Genomic DNA, 22,009 nt, shown 5'->3' with positions numbered 1-22,009 from the left:
AATTAAGTGGAAAACAAGCCTTATTGTGACGGGGTATATTTTTGGGTAGTCATTGGTGATCACGTTGAAACCATCAACTCTCTGCATTTGGTAACCCGGGTATATCATATAGAAAAGCTGCATGGATTCATACCCAGAATCTTAGCGATGCCAGCGTATTCTTAGGAAGTATTTGGATATTCAGATTTTCTTTCATCCTAATGGATTCATTAGGACTATGCCAATGTGATCAAGAGCACGCAAATCATTTCGCCATTAGCAATTGCAAGATCGCCCAAATATGTGGCAAAAAGTGCCCAATGTGACGTGGGTTGGCTTGGCATCAAAGGATACCCGTGTACGGTCTGCCAGTAGGAGGGGCCAGCGGTGATGTTCCTGTGTAGCTTCACATAATTAGTTATCTTTAAATGTTGACAAGTTTGGAGCGTGACGCCGGCACACATGGCTCGGTCGTCTTTCGAATAGCTACACAGGAACCTTGACCGTCCCCTGCGAGGCCGACGGCTCGCGCGATCGGTAAATACACCCGCAGCATTGACCGGGGTAGCTGCTGTGTTCGAACCGCGAACCTTTGCAACAAAACCGCTTGAACAATGTCACTTGGCCTCTGGGCGACGCAGAGTTTATTTCACAATAAACTCATAGATATTTGCTCTCACAGAAATGCCGTGGGCCTTACACCAAACTGAGACTTTTATTATATGTATTTATTTTTGTTGAACGTCTTTCGCAACGTACATAGTCAACCGTGCCAATCGTCCGATAATACTGGTAGGAACCTCCTGGTTACACCAGCCCACAGGGGATTATTGCGTCCGTCGTGCAGGGAGGGGCTGGGTGGGGAGGGAGGGGCAGGGTGGGGAGGGGAGGGTGGGAAAAGTGGGAAGGGGCTGGGTGGGGAGGGGAGGGTGGGGAAGGGCTGGGCGGAAAGGGTGGGGCTGGGTGGGGGGTGGGAGGGGTGGGGCTGGGTGGGGAGGGGCTGGTCACCCCGTGGTGCTCTTATAAAACTCAACGTTTAACCTACTCACGCCGGCTTGTGCCCGCCCTCACAGTCGGGCATATTTGCGGAATACACCACGCCGCCGTTGACCCTGCAGGCCATTGACCGAGCAACCCAACGTTCCTACCAGCTCCCTCCGCAGGACAATGTGTTATATCGCACGATTAATAGATCACAATCTCGCGCACGTGTATCGCTCCTGCCACCTCGTGGTGCGCTGTAAAACTACAGTACTACATGTCAATGTGGTCCGTAATATGGTACAGTACACAACATACTACAGTACAGGTACTGTATTGTATGCATTATCATAATTATGAATGTCGGAACCGGTCCAGTAATGAATACTTTGCTTGTGTTGAGCCAATATTGCCCAATTTAAGATTATACATTTTTGTAGGACTCCATTTGTTTGTTAATTCATTATCCGTGCCTGGATGTCCTAGGTTTTAGGGTAAACAAAACATCGTGGGCTTATGCACGGTCAAATAAAAACAACTCAAAGACATTCGTCCAATAATACCGTGGCCTTAAAAAAACACGATATAATTGCCGTAGTTTCGGATAATGGTCCTTCAAAGGGGGGGCGTTTCGGGAAATCTACGTTCAGAAGAAGGGCGACGTTTCGGACAATGACCCTTCTAGCACACGGAGATGCCTCTAGCAAATAGAACATGTCGCGTGTTGTATGTAACTTGTTTCCTTTTAAGGCCACGGTGTCATTTAGAAGAAAAAAAAACTTGAATTCGTTTTTTTTTATTTAACCCAACATAAACCAGTGATTTAATACAATTGCATTTGTTTATTCCGCGAGCGTGAATGATCTGCGACCCAGATAATCGGGCCACGGGTAACGATGAAACGTATCTCTGGGATTCCAAATATCCGAAATCCACAAATCTCTAAAGCTCTTCGCAACTCCAGACACCACGTGGTCGGTTGTCAGCGCGCGCCATGCATTGTGGGTGCCGCCCTCACGACCCGTACGTCAAGACGCCTTGTTTACCGCTCGGAACTTTAACCGATTTCAACCAAATGTAAAACAAATATATCATTATTATTAGTTCCAACAAACTACGCGGATTATTTAGCTTATTTAATAGATCCCTCACGGGATTGTACATTTCTGTTCAAATAAAAAATTGTAAAAGCCGCCCGAAACAACGAGCGGCCTAGCGCCGGGGAGTGCGTACCGCGTGGTGCTAGCAGCCCCCTGCCGGACGGGGCGCCTCTCAGCCCGGCGAGGTCGAGTCCGTGCGGGGATCAAAACAAGTGGGAACTCGAGCCGCGCGCGCGCGAGGAAGCGAGCTAGCGAGCTGTATACTATTTAAATCTCGGCGCGAGGCATCTTTTGTGTAATTTTAGTTTTTATTAAGGTGTCTGCGTGTCTATTTAGTGTTTTGCTTTGTTATCAAACGGGTGGCGGTTTCTCTGCCCACGATATTTCAAGACGCCATTCACCCCCTTGGTGGGTGTTGAAGCTGATAATTGGCAACGTTAATTGGAAGAAAATTACTCCACCCTCTCCCTCACGCCAAAAAAATGTTACATCACCAACACCGTATTGACCGGCGTGGTAAAGTATAGTCAACACACAACCCGTTATAACCGGCATTGCATTGGCTTCGGGAGCACGTTCATGGAACAGTGGATTGACAAGTACAATACAATACACGGCTGCTTCGATATATTCGTCTGTTTTAATATCCAAGCGAAGCGAGTAAGTAGCACGTTCGTCCCTTGCCAATCGAGGCTGTAGTTAATTTACGACCACGGGTCTGTGAACGTCGCCTGTGTCGGGGATAGAGTCGACGGGGTTGGTTTGTCGATGGCGACTCGTGGAGGCCGCTTCGCTCGGGGCAGGGCCCGGGCCCGCTGCTACGATGGCCCGGATTTTGCGAGCATGGACGAGGCTGGAGGAGGAGGAGGCGGCGGCGGCGGTGGTGGTGGAGGCTTCGGGCCGCCGCTGGGAGGCAGAGGTCGCCATCCCAGCCACCTCAAGGGCCGAGATATCGGCCTCTGGTATTCCCGCAAGTCCGTCGGCAAGGGCAGGGCGCGCGACCGGCGAGACGTGAGTGCTGTCGTCGCTGATGGCCTTGTGCTTGTGGTGACTGACGGTCGTAGTGGACCCGAGGAGCAAGCGCTGTTAGCGAGCACCTATGATGGGCGGCATGGCACACGCAAGGGGGTGGGTGGGTGGCCAACACCACGCCCGGCCACCTTTGTTTTGCCAGTGGTGATGTTACGGGGGGGGGATCTTTGATTGTAATTGTGGTGGTGATATGTCTACTACTTCTCGTACACCCTGCGAGATTATGGGATACAGTACAACGTCACATACCATACATTTCTGGGGACTGAGGGGGAGGCGGATATGTTATTAGATCGATATATGTGAATATTGCTCTGATAATGTATTGTCTTTATGCTGTACGCCGTTTGGCGTCCTCTGGTCTAACACCGTTTGAGCCGAGGCTCAAAAGAAAGCTGTCTCTGGTGTGGACCAATCAGTTTCATGGACAATGCAGATATTATCAGAGTATGTTTTTTTTCATTCTGACCACACGTATTGTGGTTAATGCAGACATGATACCTTGTAAAAGGTTTCAGTTTGGTGTTTTAACAACTTAACACCTGTTTGTTGCCAGATAAAAGGGGAAAACCTATTCTCATCTGTAGAAATGTACAGTTAAAATGTGCACAAATAGGTTATTGGACGAAAACGTTAAGTTATTAAGAATGAGTTAAGTGTCTATTTCGATTAAGGGTGGTACTAAATGGACGGCGGCTTGTAATGGCTTCTTAACTTGAACAAAAGTGACAAATGATTGTCCGTGTCACAGATATCTGCTGTGGAGCCATGGTCATCAATGATGAGATGAGCATTAGTAGCGCTGGCGCAGCCCCAGGCAGTCGTTTTCTTAGTGTACGCCTTGGGACATTGTAGACATGACGAATATCATTATCCCAGAACTGCCACTGGGCGATTAATTGATCAGGGCGGATATGTGTCGGTCGGGTACGCGAGATTGAACCGTACAAAGAAATGTGTCTCATCTGGAAGTAGTGGCTTGCCGTGTTACAGCACTCCAACAATAGTTGTCGTCAATGGTTTTATAAGTGCAGCTTTGTGCCTGCAATGTGGTCGTCATGTGAAGTGCACGCAAGGCCTGATGGGAGTTGTGCCTGCATGATATTTGTGAGCAGCCCACCTTTGTGCGTTATCACGGTGCCGCGATGCGTTTCACTTTGCTCTCTCAGCGCGCTGTGGTGGAGATGGACGGAGCTCGGGAGCAGCACATCACTCAGCTGCTACATGCCGTCAAGAAGGAGGACAGGGAGGAGGCTTGCAGAGATATGGATGCCGTCCAGACTCCTGGCACCAGCTGGAGGGTGCAGCCAATGGAGTACGTTTACCACAAGTGGTGCAGTCACAACAGACATCACATTTGCATGCTATGGCACTGATGCCTCTTTTTCCACTGTATGGCCAAGCTGCTGCCGGGCCCATTCCGAGCCAGCCCGGCATGTCTCAGCAGGCACTAGAGTTGTTTTTTCACTACAGAAGCTGAGCAGAGCCACTGACAATGATGCCGGACGTGTGTGCCACGGTGGCGAGATGTTAACTACCTCACCTGGTATACAGGAGGTCGTCGGTTCGATCCCGACCCTGATGCCTGTATATTTGGAGTGTGAATTATTTCTCCAGGTCCTCCAGCTTTTCCCTCCACATTTAGAATCAACATGTGTTTAGAGTATTTGGCTGCAATAAACTTGCACATGATAAGTCATTTAATTGAGCTATTATTTGTAGCCAGATCACTTCTGAAAAAGAGCTAAATAGTTCAGTAGGCCTTAACTGGTAAAATAAAAATAGTTAATAGTTTAGCTCGTGTAGATGGTGAAGTGACCTTTCCTCACAGTGTTCTGCGACTGACGTGACATGCAATTAATACGTGTTTAGCCCCAGCCCTGCTGGGCCCTGGGCCAGATTTGGATGTCTTGAGGCCGGCCTATCATGGTTTGGTTCAGGCTCGGTGCGGCGAATAACCGGTGACAATGTCACCCGTACTGCGATGGCTGCTGTGCTGGCCTGGTGTGGATGTTCCACCGGTTCACAAGTATAATGTTTTTGTTCAGAAGTTGGAACATTTTTACGGAATCCATGGATATGTATGATGTTCTGCCTTGTTTCTGAACAAATTGTGGTTTCAACAGCACATTCTCTGCCACTGAAAAAATCTCCTGTTCTGTCACCACTCAGCGGTGATGCCAGTTTGAAGTCGCTCGCCAAGGTGGAGCCCCCCGACTGGTGGGACCACTCAGATGGGGAGGAGGAGGGTGATAGAGGACAGGTCCCTCCGCCCAATGAAATCGAGGAGGTGGACGAGATGGCTGGGCAACCGTTGGAGCGCGATCACGAACTCGATGAAAGATTGCGGCAGGAGTTGCACAAGAATCGGGAAGGCAACAGGGAATTTGTAAAGATGCAGGTCAGATTTGCCAATTTGTCACAGAAATGTACCCCGCGATAGACACTCACACACTCCACTTGTCTTATAGTCAGCTGACAGTCACACTCACCAGACACCCACCCCTCACCTAACACTCTACACTCTCCATTCATCTGACAGTCATTTATCACTCACCACTCACCCATCAATCACGGGATGCAACTTATACTCAGTGATGATTCATCAACACTGGGGAGCTTTCTAATTGGTCTGTGATGATGGACACGGAAGGAACAGTCATATTCGAATGCATACATTTATTAACCATGACATTGTTATGTCAACTGTCCTTATTTTACAAGGTTGTAATTTACATTTTCGACTCATTTACAGGAGTTCCGAGAGAAGTTGCCTGCTTATAGAATGAAACGGGTAAGTGGACCGAGTGAAACATTGTAAACGTAATTTAAAACTGTCGATAGACACCAATAATCCCATGAATATATAAAATCGCATGTCAAAAAGGCTTTGACAACTTTATATATATTATCATCTTTCATTGTCCATCCACTGCTGGATGAAGGCCTCCCTCCACCTGTCACCATTCTTTCACAGTGCTGAATGTACGCATGTTGAGCTTCTTTCGCACCGTACATCGCCAACCATGCTAAGCGGAGGTGCGGACGATGGTACAATCCATTTCATTCCTGCACATGAGCTGATCTTGGCACTGTCCCCGTACTGGTCATCCTCAATGCAATGGCTTGCTCAGCACTCTGACCTCTGAGCCATCCAGCCATCTCCACCCTATACAACATTTAAAATTAGCCCCCAAAAGCTAATAACAATTACAGTACCTGCAAATTACTCAACTGGGATTACGCAAAAGTAATCGTCGCCCCCTGCCAACAGAACTAATGCCCACTTGCAGGCCGTTCCTGAGTCGCCCTGTGCCGCACAGGGACAGCTGCCGCTGGGGGGTGCCCTTTAAATGTTTGAGATGAGATGTAATGTAAGGCGAGATGCTTGTATATTTGGAGTTTGCATGTTCTCCGTGTGGTGGTGTGGATTTTTTTCCGGGTCCTCCGGTTTTTCCCTCCACATTTAGAAACATGAGCTTGAGTATTTGGCTGCTATAAATTTCCACTTGACAAGCCATTTCGTTGAGCCATCATTTGTTATCGCCAGGTCACTTCTGAAAAAGAGCTTTGTCGCTTAGTGAGCCTCATACAGCGAGTGCTGTACGAACGCAGAAACGGCCGTTTAAAATTGTAAAAAATAAAAAACCTGTGCCTCGTCGAAATCGCAACGCAGGACCTGCTGGCGTTGATCAACAATCACCGCGTGGTGGTCATCAGCGGGGAGACGGGCTGCGGCAAGACGACGCAGGTTCCCCAGTTCATCCTCGACGACCAGATCGAGCGCGGCAAGGGCTCGGCGTGCAGGGTGGTGTGCACGCAGCCGCGCCGCATCAGCGCCATCTCGGTGAGTGGCGGCGGCCGATCGTTGGTGGTCCCGGCCAGCGGGGACTAAAGGAAGTGCAGATTAATTCGTAACGACAAAAGTCCCGCGCCGTCTAAACTGCGAGCGTCCTTGCCCGGCATTAAAAAAGTATAGTTGTATACAAACGCATGATGCATTGTTTCCATATGTATGTTTAACTTCTTTTGCAGTGTACGTAGCCAACCGTGCTTATCGGAGGTGCGGGGAACTGGAGAGTTGTGGGTAAAGGCATGGAAAAGCAGAAGTTTTTGTTTTGTATTGCCACAAATTGAAGCAAATATGGTTTTAGCCCATCGGCGTATTCGCTTCCAAAACCAGCTTTAAAGCCAGTAGGCCGCCCAATGGACCAAAACATATTTATTAAAAGCGCGTCGCAACCCTTGCAGCGCCATGTCGTCATGCAGGTTGGGATGTAACTTTATTATCGTTAAGTAAACACTTCCGAGCACGAAGCATGGTCTTTCTCCCCTGTTTTAGGTTGCGTCTTTAACCGTTAAGTGCCTTTAAAAGTGATTCTTGCTGCATGCGTACTCTAGTAGTCGGGATTAAAATTAGTGAGCGCCGGTGAGTGAGTAATGAGGGTGAGTGACAGGCGAATAGTGAGAGTGAGCGACAGGTGAGTAGTGAGAGTGAGCGACAGGTGAGTGGTGGGTTTCTGGTGAGGAGTGGCTGCCTGGTGAGTGCGACTGTCAGGGCGGGAGTGGAGAGAGCGTGCCGTCCGGCCAGGTGTGGTGCTGACCACCCACCCCCTCGTGTTCACAGGCACTGCTTGCTAACGGCACTTGCCCCAGCAGCCTGTTGAGGCTGCGCGGGGTGCCTTTGTCTTTTTGGAGAGAGCGAATCGAGCCGCGCGTGTTTTTCGGTCTCTGCGTGCAGGTGGCGGAGCGGGTGGCGGTGGAGCGAGCGGAGAGCTGTGGCAATGGGAACAGCACGGGCTACCAAATCAGATTACAGAGGTGAACGCCCCACTTCACGCTGCCTTGCAACTCGAGCCCAGCCCAAAGCCAATTTGCAAGTGTCCCCCCGCGCTAAGCGTTTGCGAGGCTCCGTAAATTAAAAGTGTGCGTCGTGTGCGATTAACGACCGCACTCCCTGCGATCGAGAGCTCCGCTTCGAGGGGAGAGATTGCGCCCTTCAGTTTGGCGCGGTTGACATTTGAAGCGGACCGTGACCCTCTAAAGCAGTGGTTCTTAACCTTTACTGCAGCCTTGCACCCCTTTGGTTCTCAGTCGTACACATTTTATTTTTATCATGTTAATAGATATATAGGTTTGATGAGACAAAGTCGTTGTGCTTACGTGCCCGTGCTTGATTTGTGTTTCGATGATTTACCTTCTAAAAACATCTGGCCATGTCTCGCACCCCAGAAGGGGCATCTCACGCCCCATCCGTGATCCGTGTATGAAACAAATCTCTCGAGACGCCGGTGTATGGCAGCAAGAGCAGTTTATGCGAATCCTGTCGCCAGTGGTCCCACGTTTGGTGCAAAGCTCCTTCGCTCACTGTGCTTGATGAATGAATGAATGATAGATGTTCTGAACCCGTGCATGCTTTCGCCTTTGCCGGGAAATTATTTTTCTCGATTCAGTGTCAAGTTTCACAATGCGCGATGTCGGTTCCACATAAAGTTGGAATTGCATTTCACAATTTATTTCTTCTCATGTTTGTGCTTTGCAATACAAATAGAGGTTACGTTAATTTTATTCAACTACAGTTCCCTCAACATAATCCTGCCATGAGAAATGTAATCTTTGCAATCTGTAATTCATGCAATGCACGTATTTTTCAAAGTTTTTATAAATTGGTCGAGCAAAGACGTAGGAACAGCTGGAGGCGGCCGACTGGGTTCAGTTCTAATGATTGCCCTGGCATATTCAGTAATAGAAGCTTTCTGAACCCACATCAATGTGAATTGCTCTATCAATTATTAAATGCCCTTGATGGGTCTGCAGTCATTATATGAGATCTCCGCTATTAGGAGACTCACCCCCAATCATTGGCAGGGCTTCAGTGTGGCTTGCAACTTGCCTCTCTTGCAAGGTTCACAGCGGATAGTAATTGTAATTGAAATACTTTTTAAAATAGTGTTCATTTTGTCTTTCTACATTTGGATGACAATGAATGTGTACTTTTTTTCCATAATGATTGGTAATTGGTTTGCATTTAAGCGTATTAAATTATAATCAATCCAGCGCTACATTAATTCCTCCACGCGACGTGGTGTTGGGGGGTGTTTTTTCACCATACTTCACCACACTGGGCAGAGTTGGTGAAAGGGGGATTGGTCCAGGACTGAATTGAATATATCACTTGCCACTGATGTTAGCTGTGGCCCAGAATCGAATTCAGATCACCGGTTTCACAGTGCATTGCACTAATCACCGCTCCCTCGCTCCACTCCCACATTTAAGTATATATAATATACTGGGGTGCCATGGTGGCGAGATGTTAACTACCTCGCTTGGTATGCAAGAGGTCGTGGGTTCGATCCCAACCCTGACGCCGATATATTTGAAGTTTGAATGTTCTCCCTGTGGTCCCGTGGATTTTTCTCCGGGTCCTCTGGTTTTTTCCTTCCACATTTAGAGTCAACATATACGTTTAGTCTATTTGGCTGCTATAGATTTTCACGTGACAAGCCGATTCGGTGAGCTATCATTGGTGGCCAGGTCGCTTCTGATTAAGAGCTGTATAGCTCCGTGGGCCTTACCTGGTAAAATAAAAAAATAGTTTAGTTTAATATTAACGGTGTATTGTGCTAAAGTTTGTAATATGAGCTCTTCAGAGCTGATTTGGTACGGCCCTTAATCAGTCCACTGCTGGATGAAGCCCTTCCCATGCCTTTTCAATCACTGGGGTTGTTTGACCATACTTCACCATGCCGATCAATGCAGTTTGGTGAAGGGCGGTGGGCCCAGCATCGAACGGAATATTGCTGACCACTGGTGTTAACCGGTGACCGGGAATCGAAATTCGGGTCACGCGCCGGATCCAGGGTGCTTTGGGCTATCGACCCCACCACCGCACACCACTCTGGGTAGCTGATGAACAACGTGTACATTTTTACACGAAAAAATATAAACACAGGATTGGTGAAAAAGACAAGTACAGCGAGTGTGTATCATACCAAAGGCATCGGATTGAGCGTGTAAGGGGAATAGTGACTTAGGTGTGCGTGCCCACCTAAAACTCAGCGACTATTTCCATGAGAATGGGATGACGGCTCGCGAATCAACAATATGCTCTTAACAAAAGCGCCGTCCCCTTATTGTTGTGCGTTTTGTTTTTTCGTGTAATCTCTTCCAGCCGGTTTCCTAGGAAGCAAGGTTCGGTCCTTTACGCCACAACAGGGATCGTGTTGCAGTGGCTGCAGACAGACCGGTAACGTCTCGGATGTCTTCTCTCTCGTTCGCTGCGTGTCGATTTTTTTGGGCCCAAACGCATGACGACTTTTTCTCGTGTACGTGCGGTGCAACGTCACGTGTCCCGACCGTCGAATATCTGCCGTGACCAATTAATCAATCGCTCCTAGCACAGTGTTTTGTGCTCGAAGGTATAACTGTAATTTTCTATAGATATTCACATTTTTCACGTTTTCACACATCCACCTATACTTCAGCCCCAGTGAGTCACCTATGCGATGTGCTTTGTGTATATTCTTTTGGTCTTTCGGTAAACTCGCGTAGAGCAAAAAAATGAACAAAAATCTACGACGTTTCGATCGCAACACAAGCAATCGTCATCCTTTACTGAAAGACCAAATAGAATATGAATTCCTGCAGTCACGAAAACTTTAAGTCAATGCTTTGTGTATGTTTAACTTTGAATAGACTACCCCTACTTGGTTACCAGGCAGAGTTAACAGCCTTTTACTCACTTCTACTTATCAATGACTGATTGCCTGTTTGAAGTCGGCTTCATTTGCACTCCTGCTGTAACGTACTCTCAAAAATACAACGATAGCAACACCACTCTCGACCAGGCCTGAGGAACCTATGGGCCCATGTGCTGGATACAACTTGCGACTTCTTTGCACACAACCCACAGCCACGTGAGAGCCCACCACTTTTAGACAGCCCACAAACGATACTGTACGTACGTATGTTGAATTTCTTGTATATATGTTAAACTTCTTATATTTATCCATAATGCAGGTTTTTTTGGCTTAGAGCGCGTAAATAGAAATGTGTCGTTTAAACCCGCCACCACCCGACACAGCCAACTAGTAAGGTTTGTCACGTAAACAGAACGTGGCCATTCGTCGCTAGTACAGCACACCGGTGTGTTGGAGAGCCAAGCCACAACATTTAAAAAACTGTTTGAGTTGGGGAAGAGCTGCGTTTAAAATTTGATTTGAAACAATCGGGAGAACTCGCAGACCGCCTCGGCCACGTCGCCCTCCAGAAGTCCTGACCGGCGAGCGCGACGGCGCGGCCGTGGGTCGTCGTGACGAGGCCGAGTGTCGCCGTGCGCAGGCTGCTCCGCGGCACGAGCCACCTGGTGCTGGACGAGGTGCACGAGCGGAGCCTGCAGTCCGACTTCCTGCTCACCATCGTGCGCGACGTCCTGCCCCACCGGCCTGACCTCAGCGTCATCGTCATGAGCGCTACGCTCAACGCGCAGATGTTTTCCCGATACTTTGGTGAGCTCCCGGCTGTCGTTGCCGTCCTGCACCCGGGGTGTATTTGAATGGTGTGTTATTTTAACGGTTGTGGTACGGCACTCAATACTTGGTTGTTAACTTTATTTTTTCGGTGGTATAGTGGTGGGTGCAGCGTGTTAGCGCACTGCGCTACGAACTTGGCAACCCGAGTTCAACTCCCCCTCACGGCCAACACCAGTGACGATTATGTAAACCGGTCCTGGGCCTTTCCTAAGTCTACTCAGCCTCAAATGAGTACCTGGTGCAGTGTGTAAACATCGCCACTGGGGAAACAAAGGCTGCCGGCCGTGGTGCTGGGCCACCCACCTCCTCGTGTGCCGTGCCGGCCTTTGTGGGATGCTCGCTAACAGCACTGATAGTTGGTTGTTGTTAACTTTATGTTTTTCAGGTGGCTGTCCCATCATCCACATACCCGGGTTCACTTTCCCAGTGCAGGAGTACCTCTTGGAAGATGTGCTCGAAATGACCAGGTATCCGTGCCATTCGTTGAGTTTCTTTAATAATCATGGTCTGAATGCACGTGCATTGGACAATAGGGGCCCCAGAGCCTCTGCTTATCTATTTTTAACGTTGTAAACCACTTTTAACACTTTACGTATGAGCAGAAAGCATTCACGCATTATCTGTCTTACCTGTGTCGATGACATGGGGTCACGATAATCTTTGTAATGATGATGCAACATGCATTTCCAAGTGGCGTATTGCTCTTTGGGAACTTACACGTTATATAAGAACCGTGGTTGCCTAAGACGCGGCAAGATAACAAAACGAACAGCGGTGAATGCGTGAGCCTTTTCAGCCTCGGTGGTGAGCTCGCGTGGGTGAGCTCGCGCGGCGTGGGTGAGCTCGCGCGGCGTGGGTGAGCTCGCGACTCGCCTGCCCCCGACAGGCCGCCGTTACGCGTGTGGTCATCTCGTCGTGTGGTCCGGGAGGCGGCTTTATCTCGCTAATTAAACGTTTCTGCGCGTCCGACGTTTCTCTTGTTTAGTAAGGCATTAGCCCAGTTGGTCACAGGAAAGATTGTGTGCAGATTATGTATGTGTACGTTTGTTGAAGTTCTTTTGCACGGTACGTAGTCAACCGTGTTCATTAGAGGTGCGGGGAAGGACAACAAACTTACGCAAAACGCATTCCTCAGCAAATTAGTTTTCAATCGAGATTTAAAAGTGTCGAAGCTCCAGTGGCTTCCTAATATCGTAGCGAAGGGCGTTCCAGACGGCCGCAGAATTGCACCTGAAAGCGTGTGATGCGGTGACCGTCTTTGTTCGATGGCCAGCAGCCAAAAGCCGCTGCGAGGATGCCCGGAGTCTGCGTGATTTGGTATGCTCCTTGACGAGAAAGCTGCAAGGTATTGTGGTTCACTTGTGGCAAGCACTCTGTGTGTAATGAGTCCGACCTTATAATGAGTGTGACCTTATCGTATGTATTGGTTTGCACATTCACACCCGGCATTTGTCCTGTAACTGCCACCACTTGCCAGTCTTCGGCTGTGGCCATCCATGTACAAGAGCTGCAGAACTCAGTGGACCTTAGCAGCTGATATGAAGTTCGAGTGTTAGGTGTGCTTACTGGATGGTGGTGACTACGGGCTACACTCAGGAGCGTTGTTTAGGCTACAAGAATATTCCGCTTCTGATAATAATGAGGTCGACATTTTTCAGTAACCTTTGGGAGGTAAGGCACATGGTTGATATTTTAACTTGAATCCGCGTCTCGTGTTTGACACCTCGTTGTGTCTGCTTGCCAGCAATCAGCGGGAGAAAGTGGGTGTCAATGTGCAGAGGTCACCGGGAACCCACGGAATATTAGAGGTGGCTCTGTCGCTCCAGCTAATGCTGTGCGACTCACCGGCCTGGCCACTTGTAAGTTCTGGGGTTCAAACCGGGCTCTCAGATTTAGTTAATTGATGGTGTCAGTGTGGTAAATTTTGAGAGTTAAATGGGTATATGCTGGCTCGTAGAACTTTCCAACATCATAAAATGAATATTTTTTTTGGCAGTGCATATTAAAATGTACATCACCAAATGTGCGAAAGAGGCATTTTGGAGAAACAGGTAGCTCACTCGGATGCATCTCGTGTTGCCGTGTGCGTGTGTGAGTACCTGCAACAGGCGCCGTGGTGACGTCACCATCACTTCGTGGTGAATGGTGGCGGGTATGGGTTTGAATAGCCGGTGCGTTGTGTAAACATCGCCACTGGAGGGACAAAAGTGGCCGGGCGTGGTGTTGGCCACCCACCCGCTCGTGTGCCGTGCCGGCCTTTGTAGGCGCCACTCGCTAACAGCACTTGCCCCTACAGTCCGCTAAAGGCTATACGGGGTGGGGGACCTTTGTCTGTGTGTGTGCAGGTACTGCCCACTGCAGCGGCCGCAGCAGAGGTCACGCCGGAACCTGTTCATGCACGGGCGGCAGCGGCGGCAGGCCGAGCAGGAGATGCAGCAGGAGTACGAGCAGCGCTGGCCCGAATACCTCGACTCGCTGCACGGGAAGTGCGTCTCCAGCGGGAAGGGTGGGGGGGGGCGGCGGGAGGGGCGCGATGCCGCACACACTCACAAATCTGATGATGCTAGTGGTCATTATTGGCGATGGTAAATGTTGTGGATTTGCTCTCCAACACACCGGTGTTGCTGTCCTAGTAACGAATTGGCACATTCTGTTTAAGTGACAAACCTTACTAGTTGGCTGTGGGGTGGTGGCGGGTTTAACGACACATTTATATTTACCCGATCTAACCCAAAAAAAACCTAGATTATGGATGATATTGGTCGCGAAAGCCTACATGTTCAACTCTCGCGTGTCCACTGAACATTTTGTAATTGGTTTCCACTTTTGTCTTGTGCCAGCATGCAACGTCACAGCACCAGCATCCTGGCACGCTCGAGTAGTGATGGGCACAAAGACGTTAGGAGTGCAACATAGAGAAGCGAGTCTAAATGTAATAAATACGTCGAGTGCGTCAAGTGTTAAAAAAAAAAGCGCAACAACAATGCTGACAATGTACACGTGGCCACCTTGGCAGGTATTCCATGAGCACCGTCCAAGCGCTGGAGATGATCGACGATGAGCTCATCGACGCAGATCTCATCGCGGCACTCATCCGCCACGTCGTGCTGCACGCGGAGGCAAGGCCATCGCGGCGCCCGCCTACACCTCCACCTCATCCTCACCCTTCATTGAAAATTATCTCATTTCAATTAGCACCCCCACCCTCCTACCCAGGGTTAATCGATTAGCTTTGTCCCCGTCTAGAACGGTGGAGAGGGAGCGGGGGGAGGTGATGTTTGTTGCTTCTGATGAAAGCGACCTGCGTGGGTTGAATGAGAATTAATTGAGGCGAATGAGCTATGAAAGCGATTCCTGGTCGGTTCGGAAATGCTATGGTCGTAGTGGGTTCGGACGCGAGCTTCCCAGGCAGCAATTCGGTCAGCAGCGTATCACCGCTCCGCCAATCACCGCTCAGCGCATCACCGCTCAGCACATAACCGCGTTGCTAATAAGAGCCTCCTCGCAAACGAACTGAGCCTTGCGACCCCTGACCCCGTTGGCATGGCAACATGTGAGCGGTACATCTCACGGGACTGCCAATTAAAATAAGCCTCCCCCAGTGATTGTTTTGGTCCCTACCCCCCCCACCCCGAGCGAGGCCCCATTGATGTGAGACACAAATGGCCATATGCGACGGATTTTCACGGCTAATTGCTTTTATTATTTTTTTACGCGGATATCTGCAAAGGGCAGCATCATTAGGGACATGTGCAATTTACGATAAGGTCATCGCTTGATGGGGGCGCACAGTGACCTGCCCCTGCTGAGAGGTCGTTTTTGTCTTTAACGGGTGGACTCGGGTAGCAGCGGTGTGGCGATACTACGATGTAAGCTCCACGATAATCGTAACGTCCGTGTTGCTGAATATCCAGCCAGGCTGTAAACTGGCACCAGCAGTTGCCCGAGTTCTGCTGTCCTCTATATATTCAGATGTTTTCAAGCATTAATGTGTTTATCCACGCATGATAATTTGTATCCCCTTCATTTGGCATGAGGTCATCAACAGCAGCTCTGTTCTGTCCACTGCTGGATGACAGCTCTCCCCACATGGCCCCGTGACCCCGCAATCGGTGTCTCTCCTGCACATGCGCCGGCCTCGTCCCAGCATCCCCGCAGAGGTCATCCTCTTGGCTGTCCCGCCCTTTGGCTGCCATTCCATCATCTTTCTCTACCCACCTGCTGCCATCCTTCGGAGCAGTGCGTCCTGCGCAGGCTCACGGTCCCCCGCGGTGGATGCCGGCATGCCGTGTCGTCGCCGTGTAACACCAATGGCAAAGCGCCGTGGTGATGTCACCGTCACTCAGTGGCGAATGGCAGCTACTGCTGCTGTACGTTGCGTGTAATGCACCGTACAACATGTTTACATGCGGACCGTGTGCCGTGTGATAGGACGGAGCCATCCTGGTGTTTCTGCCTGGCTGGGCTGACATCAGCAAGCTGCACACAACTCTCACCGCAGACCAGATGTTTAGTGCAGGTACTGTGCAAGCTGCACACAACTCTCACCGCAGACCAGATGTTTAGTGCAGGTACTGTGCAAGCAGCACGCATCATCACTCCAGACATTTGAAGCCCATCCTTCACCGCACGTGGAGAGGCCACGCTCCCTCTCTGGCCTCTCCTGTGTGCTCTGAAGTAGAGCTATTGCCCGCAATGTCACCTATTGTAAACTTTGTAATGCCGCACTGTTATTATCAAATGCGAGTTGTAACTTTCTGCCCCGCCCCTACTGGAGATCTGTGAGAAAGAGCGTTATAGCTCATCGGATTCCTCCTGCAGCCTAAATAATGATTCTGAGTTTCCTCGTGACGGCAATGATAGGCATGGAGCGCCCTCTGCCGTGGCCTGTGTGTATGTGTCTCTCCTCATGCAGTTTAAACACTCGAACCCTTATTGTAGTGATGAGCAACAGATGGGTTGTACATAGGAATGATAAGCATCAGAATACTGACACATGTATTATTAATCTACATGCTTACATACCTCAGTCCCAAGCGAGTCAGATGTGCAATGTTGGATTGCTGGTGGTGCCGTAATAAATAAATAAATTATCTTCGGGAATAACTAAAAAAAGGCATCGTTTCTTGAACCACATCCCCACCTAGAGGATGACGCATTATTGAATAGCAAGTGTGGTTGATCGTCGGTACGTGCGTACGAGATGAGAGATGTTAGATTTGTTTGTTTAAATGTTTTTTAATTGTAACAACGCTACAACGCTTCCGAAGTGCAAACGCGCGTAGCTTTTTCAACAGCGCTTCACAGTTGATGCTTTTCATTATCGACCGTGCGCATGCCTCCGTTTGGTTTTGAAAACGCATTGAGCTTGCTTTACTTTAGCGAGCAACTGTACGTGTAGAACTCACCAACTAACCGACGTGAAACCTGCATTTTTACAGAACATTTCATCATCATCCCTCTGCACTCTCTCATGCCTACAATCAGCCAAACGAAGGTACCGCCTCTCTCTTTCTCTGGCCCGTTCGCTCTCCCACTCACATAGCCTAGCCTCGCTGACGAGATCGGTGCGCGCCACTTTATAGCAGAGGTCGCAACCGGGTACCCGATACCCGTACCCTACCCGATACCCGGCTACCCGTACCCGGCCGGGTACGGGTACCCGTTTGCGACCCTGGTGCGGCTGGGTACGGGTACGGGTAGGCCGTGAGTCACTGGTGAGTAACCGTTTGTCACTCATTTCCCAACGTCTTGTTTCTTCTCACAATTCAAGTTCCTAGAATCAACCCACCCGCGCCAGCAACATGGCTTCATCCCAGAGGTCGCAATCGGGTACTCGTACCAGTACCCTACCCGATACCCGGCCGGGTACGGGTAGCCAGGTATCGGGTAGGGTACGCGTACGAGTACCCGTTTGCGACCCTGGTGCGGCCGGGTACGGGTGCGGGTAAGGAATCAAACCCCGTTTGCGACCTCTGCTTTGTAGTAGCCGCTGAGCGTACCCCGCGATTTTGCAGGATGGCACTTTGCTCACGTGTGGCGTGTTGTTCGTGTTGTTCGCATGCTGGCGACGCCTGCGACAGGTGTTTGAGAGGCCTCCGCCTGGCGTGCGCAAGATTGTCATCGCCACGAACATCGCGGAGACCAGGTGCGCGCGTGTGCGCGCGTGCGTGTCGTGAAAGGGGGAAGAGTGGGTTGTGTGTTGTGTTCCGACTGTAAACCACGGGCTCAGGGATCTAGGTAGGAGATGTTCACCGCATGATTTCTCATTTGAGTTGCAAACAGCTCCCCTTTTTTTACGATTAAAAAATAATCCAACGACGTCTCAAAGAATCCAATATCCCAAAGCCGTCTCAATCTGAAACTCAACCCCACTAGACGTGTACATATATATATCTACACGCGTTTGTTTTACGTCAGGGTTGCCGTTGCCCTTAAATAATATTAATTGACATTGATTTGTAAAGTCGCCTTCCACTAAACACCGCTCCTTCCATCGTGCCGCGCGCCCCCTCGCACCGCAGCATCACGATCGACGATGTGGTGCACGTCATCGACTGCGGCAAGATCAAGGAGACGCACTTTGACGTCGACAACAACATCTCCACCATGAAGCCCGAGTGGGTGAGCCTGGCCAACTCCAAGCAGAGGCGGGGACGTGCTGGCCGGTACGCATGCACACACACACACACACAATACAAAGACAAAGATCCCCCGTGTAGCCTTAACAGACTGTTGGGGCAAGTGCCGTTCGCGAGCACCTATGAACCACGAGGGAGTGGGTGGGTGGCCGGCACCACGTACGGCCACCTTTGCCTTCCCAGTGGTGATGTTTACTACACACCGCACCAGGTACTCATTTGAGGCTGAGTCGACCTAGGGGAGGCCCAGGACCGATTCAGATAATTGTCACTGATGTGGGCCATGAGCGGGAATCTAACTCGGTACACCGGGTTTGTAGCGCAGCGCACAAACCTGTTGCACTACTGCTCCCCATGTACACACACACGTGCACACAAACACTAAGATCCCTTAACACGTAGGTCACACTGCGGAGGGTTTCATTACGGCATTTTTGTCCAGAGCATTACGTGGCCTAAACCAAAAATCAATGATGAATCCCGAAGACACCCTGGGTAGCCTCAAACGAGCGCTGTCGGTGATAACCCGGTAAAGCCGGCACAGTGGGGGGGCGTTGAATTAAATGTCTGTGTGTGTGTGTGGTGTGCAGAGTTCAAGCCGGATTCTGCTATCACTTGTACAATGGGCTGCGAGCTAATATGCTGTCTGACTACCAGCTCCCCGAGATGCTCCGCACGCCACTGGAGGAACTCTGCTTGCAGATTAAGGTCAGAAGATGAATCTACCAAGGCACCGCACATGCAGTCACACACGCCAGCTAAGAGAGGACGACGAGGCGATGCTGCGTTGGCATTGCACGTCTGTATGTATATACAGTAAAACCTTGGATTGCGAGTAACTTGGTCTGCGAGTGTTTTGCAAGACGAGCAAAAAATATAAATAAATATTAACTTGATAAACGAGCGAGGTCTTGCAATACGAGTAGTACGTATATACGCTTTGTCTGCCGAGCCTCACGTGATCACAACTGAGCTGATGGTTCTTCTCTCTCTCGCTGCGGGATTGTGGGTAATCGTCTCCCATGCTCAGTCTCAGTCGGCGTGCCTCTTATAGTCAACATCCGTGCGAGCGTACACTGTTTACTATAGTGTTGTGACATTTCCACGAAATCCTCAAAAGGAGGCAAAAGCAAGTGTCATTGGATATGTTCCTTGTTAAAGTTGCACAAAAAGAAAAAGATTCCAGTGAGCCAACAGATGGCAGTGAATCCGTTAGTGACAGTGAAAGTCGTCCTACACAATAACCCTCCTCTCCTCTCTCTCATCTCCCTCACACCAGCCACGATTAAATTTAATTAATACATTTCATTACTTGAAATTATATTAAATAATTAAAATGTTAAAAGTTTTTTTGTATGAATATTTTTTATATTAATATTTTTGGGTTGTGGAACGAATCATCTGAGTTTCCATTTTTTCTTATGGGGAAATTCGCTTTGATATACGAGTGCTTTGGATTACAAACACGTTTCCAGAACGAATTATGCTCCCAATCCAAGGTTTTACTGTATATACAAATAAATGAGCAACATATTTGTGGCCATGAAAGGTGACCTTTTGGGCAATGGCACTTCTTCATAGCACATGGATAAATTGGTCAGCATTACCCACGCTTTACTCCACCACAGACGGCCTGTTGATGGACTGTGATGTACCAATCGGTACTGCGATGCGGACAGAGGTGGGCGGTTGGTGTGGGAGGGCGAATGGGGGGACTGGATTTAAGAAACTTTGATCGCTTTGCAATGCTGTGCCCATTAGATTTTGAAGCTGGGTAGGATCGAGGATTTCATGAAACGGACGATGCAACCCCCTTCAGAGCAAGCCGTGCTGCTGGCCATCACCAACCTCATCGGCCTGGTGAGTTGCCCCGTCCACGCCACCGGACAATCGCATCGCCCGAATGTCAATTATTTAATCAAATAAGGGATTTGGGTGAATGCAGGTGGACCGGTTGGAGTCCGTCCGCATTTGCTTTACAGCCTCTGAGCGAGCCAAGATATGGCTCCTCCTCGACGCCCACGGGAAGGGAGTTGTATGATATTCGTTTCGCGGCCCGCCAACCCTCGCTGCCGCCGTCCACAGCTCTGGACCGCTGGCGCGCATAGTCACCGCCACCACCGCCCGCCCGGCGTGTAGTAGAACAAACGTCGGGTCTTATGACGTCTGATTGTGCTCGGCAGAATGCGTTGAGCCGCGCGGAAGAGCTCACCGCGCTGGGATTCCACCTGGCGCGGCTGCCCGTGGAGCCGCACATCGGGAAGCTCATCCTCTTCGGGGCCATGTTCAGCTGCCTTGACCCGGTGCTGGGCATCGCCGCCTGCCTCGGATTCAAGGATCCGTTTGTCATCCCTTTGGTAGGTGGTGAAAACACCAACAGCAAAAAGGAAGAAAAATAATGCATTCGTTCATGAGTTGTGTCACAGTATCACACGTGCGTTTGTCCTCGAAAGCATTTAATTCGTGATAAAATGTTATCTTCCGAGCCGCACGACCAGATGGCGTCAGGTAGTTTGTGTGTCCTGTCGTGAGATGACGTCGCACGTAACGGCGTCACGGGGCGGCGCGTTCGTGGCATATGACGTCGGCGCCTTTGCCGAAAAGGCATCTATTTAGCGCTGGATTTTCTATCCATGTTTTAGGCAACTCTTTTATCAATTTGTCCGTTTTTATACAGGGTAAGTTCCCAGTAGCAACAGCTTTGTGCAGACATTTCATGTCTATTGGATCAACTTTTACAGGAGTTACCGTGACCCCGTGCGTCTCTCCTCTGTGACTCACCCATACATCTCTCTTGTACGTCTCTCCCATGTGTCTCCCCGTGTGTCTCTCCCGTGCGTCTGCCCCGTGCGATTCCAGGGAAAGGAGAAGCTCGCGGATGCCAAACGGCGGGAGCTCTCCCAAAACTGCAAGAGCGACCACTTGACCATTGTGTACGCCCTGCAGGTGAGTTTCCCCGCACATGAGAGATCATGAGCCGGCTGTGTGGGCACAGATCGCCACAGCTTCCTGTTTTCGTTTCTCTCGCTTCCACTGCCAGCTTCTAACCTCCAGCATGTTTACGACTGGGGATCTGCAGCTTTTACAGGTCGCCGCGTTGCACTATTGTCAAACAAATACTATAAAACATATTTTTTTATTTTACCAGGTAAGGCCCACTGAACTATATAGCTCTATGTTTAGAAGTGACTTGACCACAAATTACGGCCCAATTAGTGGTTTATCATGTGGACATTTATAGCAGCCGAATACTCCAAATGCATTTTTCTAAATGTGGAGGGAAAAATTTAAGGACCTGGAGAAACATCCACGTGGCTACGGGGAGAACACGCAAACTCCAAATATACAGCAGCAGGCGTCATGGTCAGGATCGAACCCACGACCTCCTCCATACTCGGCGAGGGAGATAACATCTCGCCACCAAGGCGCCCTTGTAAAAGGTAAATAAAGGTGCAGCCCTGCAATTTCTAGCTCGCACCTCTACTAGATTGAGCTCTTAAAAGAGTCCATTTTAGAGTAACGCTCTAGAGAGCCCACTCTAGAGGGTATTTGGCCTACTCTTTCACACTGGCCAGACACGTTGCACATGTTGGAAGTGCGCACATTAACACCACCACACGGGACCTTCCGGTTGACTGTGATGTTCCCATTTATACAGCTGGGTTAGGGGAGGGATTATTAGAAACCTGCTCCGCTGTTGAGCATCCACGCCGGGTGACTGAATCGAAGTTCCCCGTGAGTTGGC

The 22,009-nt window shown here is 49.7% G+C and overlaps 1 protein-coding gene across 3 annotated transcripts in view; it reads left to right on the top strand.

Annotated features, from left to right (window-relative positions):
- Positions 1-1,973: 1,973 nt before the first annotated feature.
- Positions 1,974-22,009, top strand: part of DHX36 (DEAH-box helicase 36) — a 28,305-nt gene continuing 8,269 nt past the window's right edge. Inside the window, exons 1-20 of one of the 3 annotated variants that reach the window (XM_061566178.1) lie at positions 1,974-2,272; positions 2,807-3,071; positions 4,262-4,407; positions 5,265-5,493; positions 5,848-5,886; positions 6,769-6,939; positions 7,834-7,913; positions 10,264-10,338; positions 11,433-11,599; positions 12,009-12,090; positions 13,969-14,109; positions 14,640-14,742; positions 16,055-16,142; positions 17,065-17,120; positions 17,707-17,771; positions 18,148-18,291; positions 18,855-18,972; positions 20,026-20,124; positions 20,448-20,621; positions 21,124-21,210. In XM_061566178.1, coding sequence (XP_061422162.1) covers positions 2,829-3,071; positions 4,262-4,407; positions 5,265-5,493; positions 5,848-5,886; positions 6,769-6,939; positions 7,834-7,913; positions 10,264-10,338; positions 11,433-11,599; positions 12,009-12,090; positions 13,969-14,109; positions 14,640-14,742; positions 16,055-16,142; positions 17,065-17,120; positions 17,707-17,771; positions 18,148-18,291; positions 18,855-18,972; positions 20,026-20,124; positions 20,448-20,621; positions 21,124-21,210 — 2,307 coding nt within the window. In that variant the 5' untranslated portion in view covers positions 1,974-2,272; positions 2,807-2,828. Of the gene's footprint in view, positions 3,072-4,261; positions 4,408-5,264; positions 5,494-5,847; positions 5,887-6,768; positions 6,940-7,833; positions 7,914-10,263; positions 10,339-11,432; positions 11,600-12,008; positions 12,091-13,968; positions 14,110-14,639; positions 14,743-16,054; positions 16,143-17,064; positions 17,121-17,706; positions 17,772-18,147; positions 18,292-18,854; positions 18,973-20,025; positions 20,125-20,447; positions 20,622-21,123; positions 21,211-22,009 lie in introns of all 3 variants that reach the window. The other 2 variants (XM_061566179.1, XM_061566176.1) reach the window with 2 other exon arrangements.

The sequence above is a fragment of the Lethenteron reissneri genome, chromosome 36, assembly GCF_015708825.2.
Source record: "Lethenteron reissneri isolate LAM-NWPU_2019-01 chromosome 36, ASM1570882v1, whole genome shotgun sequence".
NCBI classification, from domain to species: domain Eukaryota; kingdom Metazoa; phylum Chordata; class Hyperoartia; order Petromyzontiformes; family Petromyzontidae; genus Lethenteron; species Lethenteron reissneri.
Note: the sequence above shows the minus strand (reverse complement) of the source record. Positions and strands in the feature narration are given on the sequence as shown.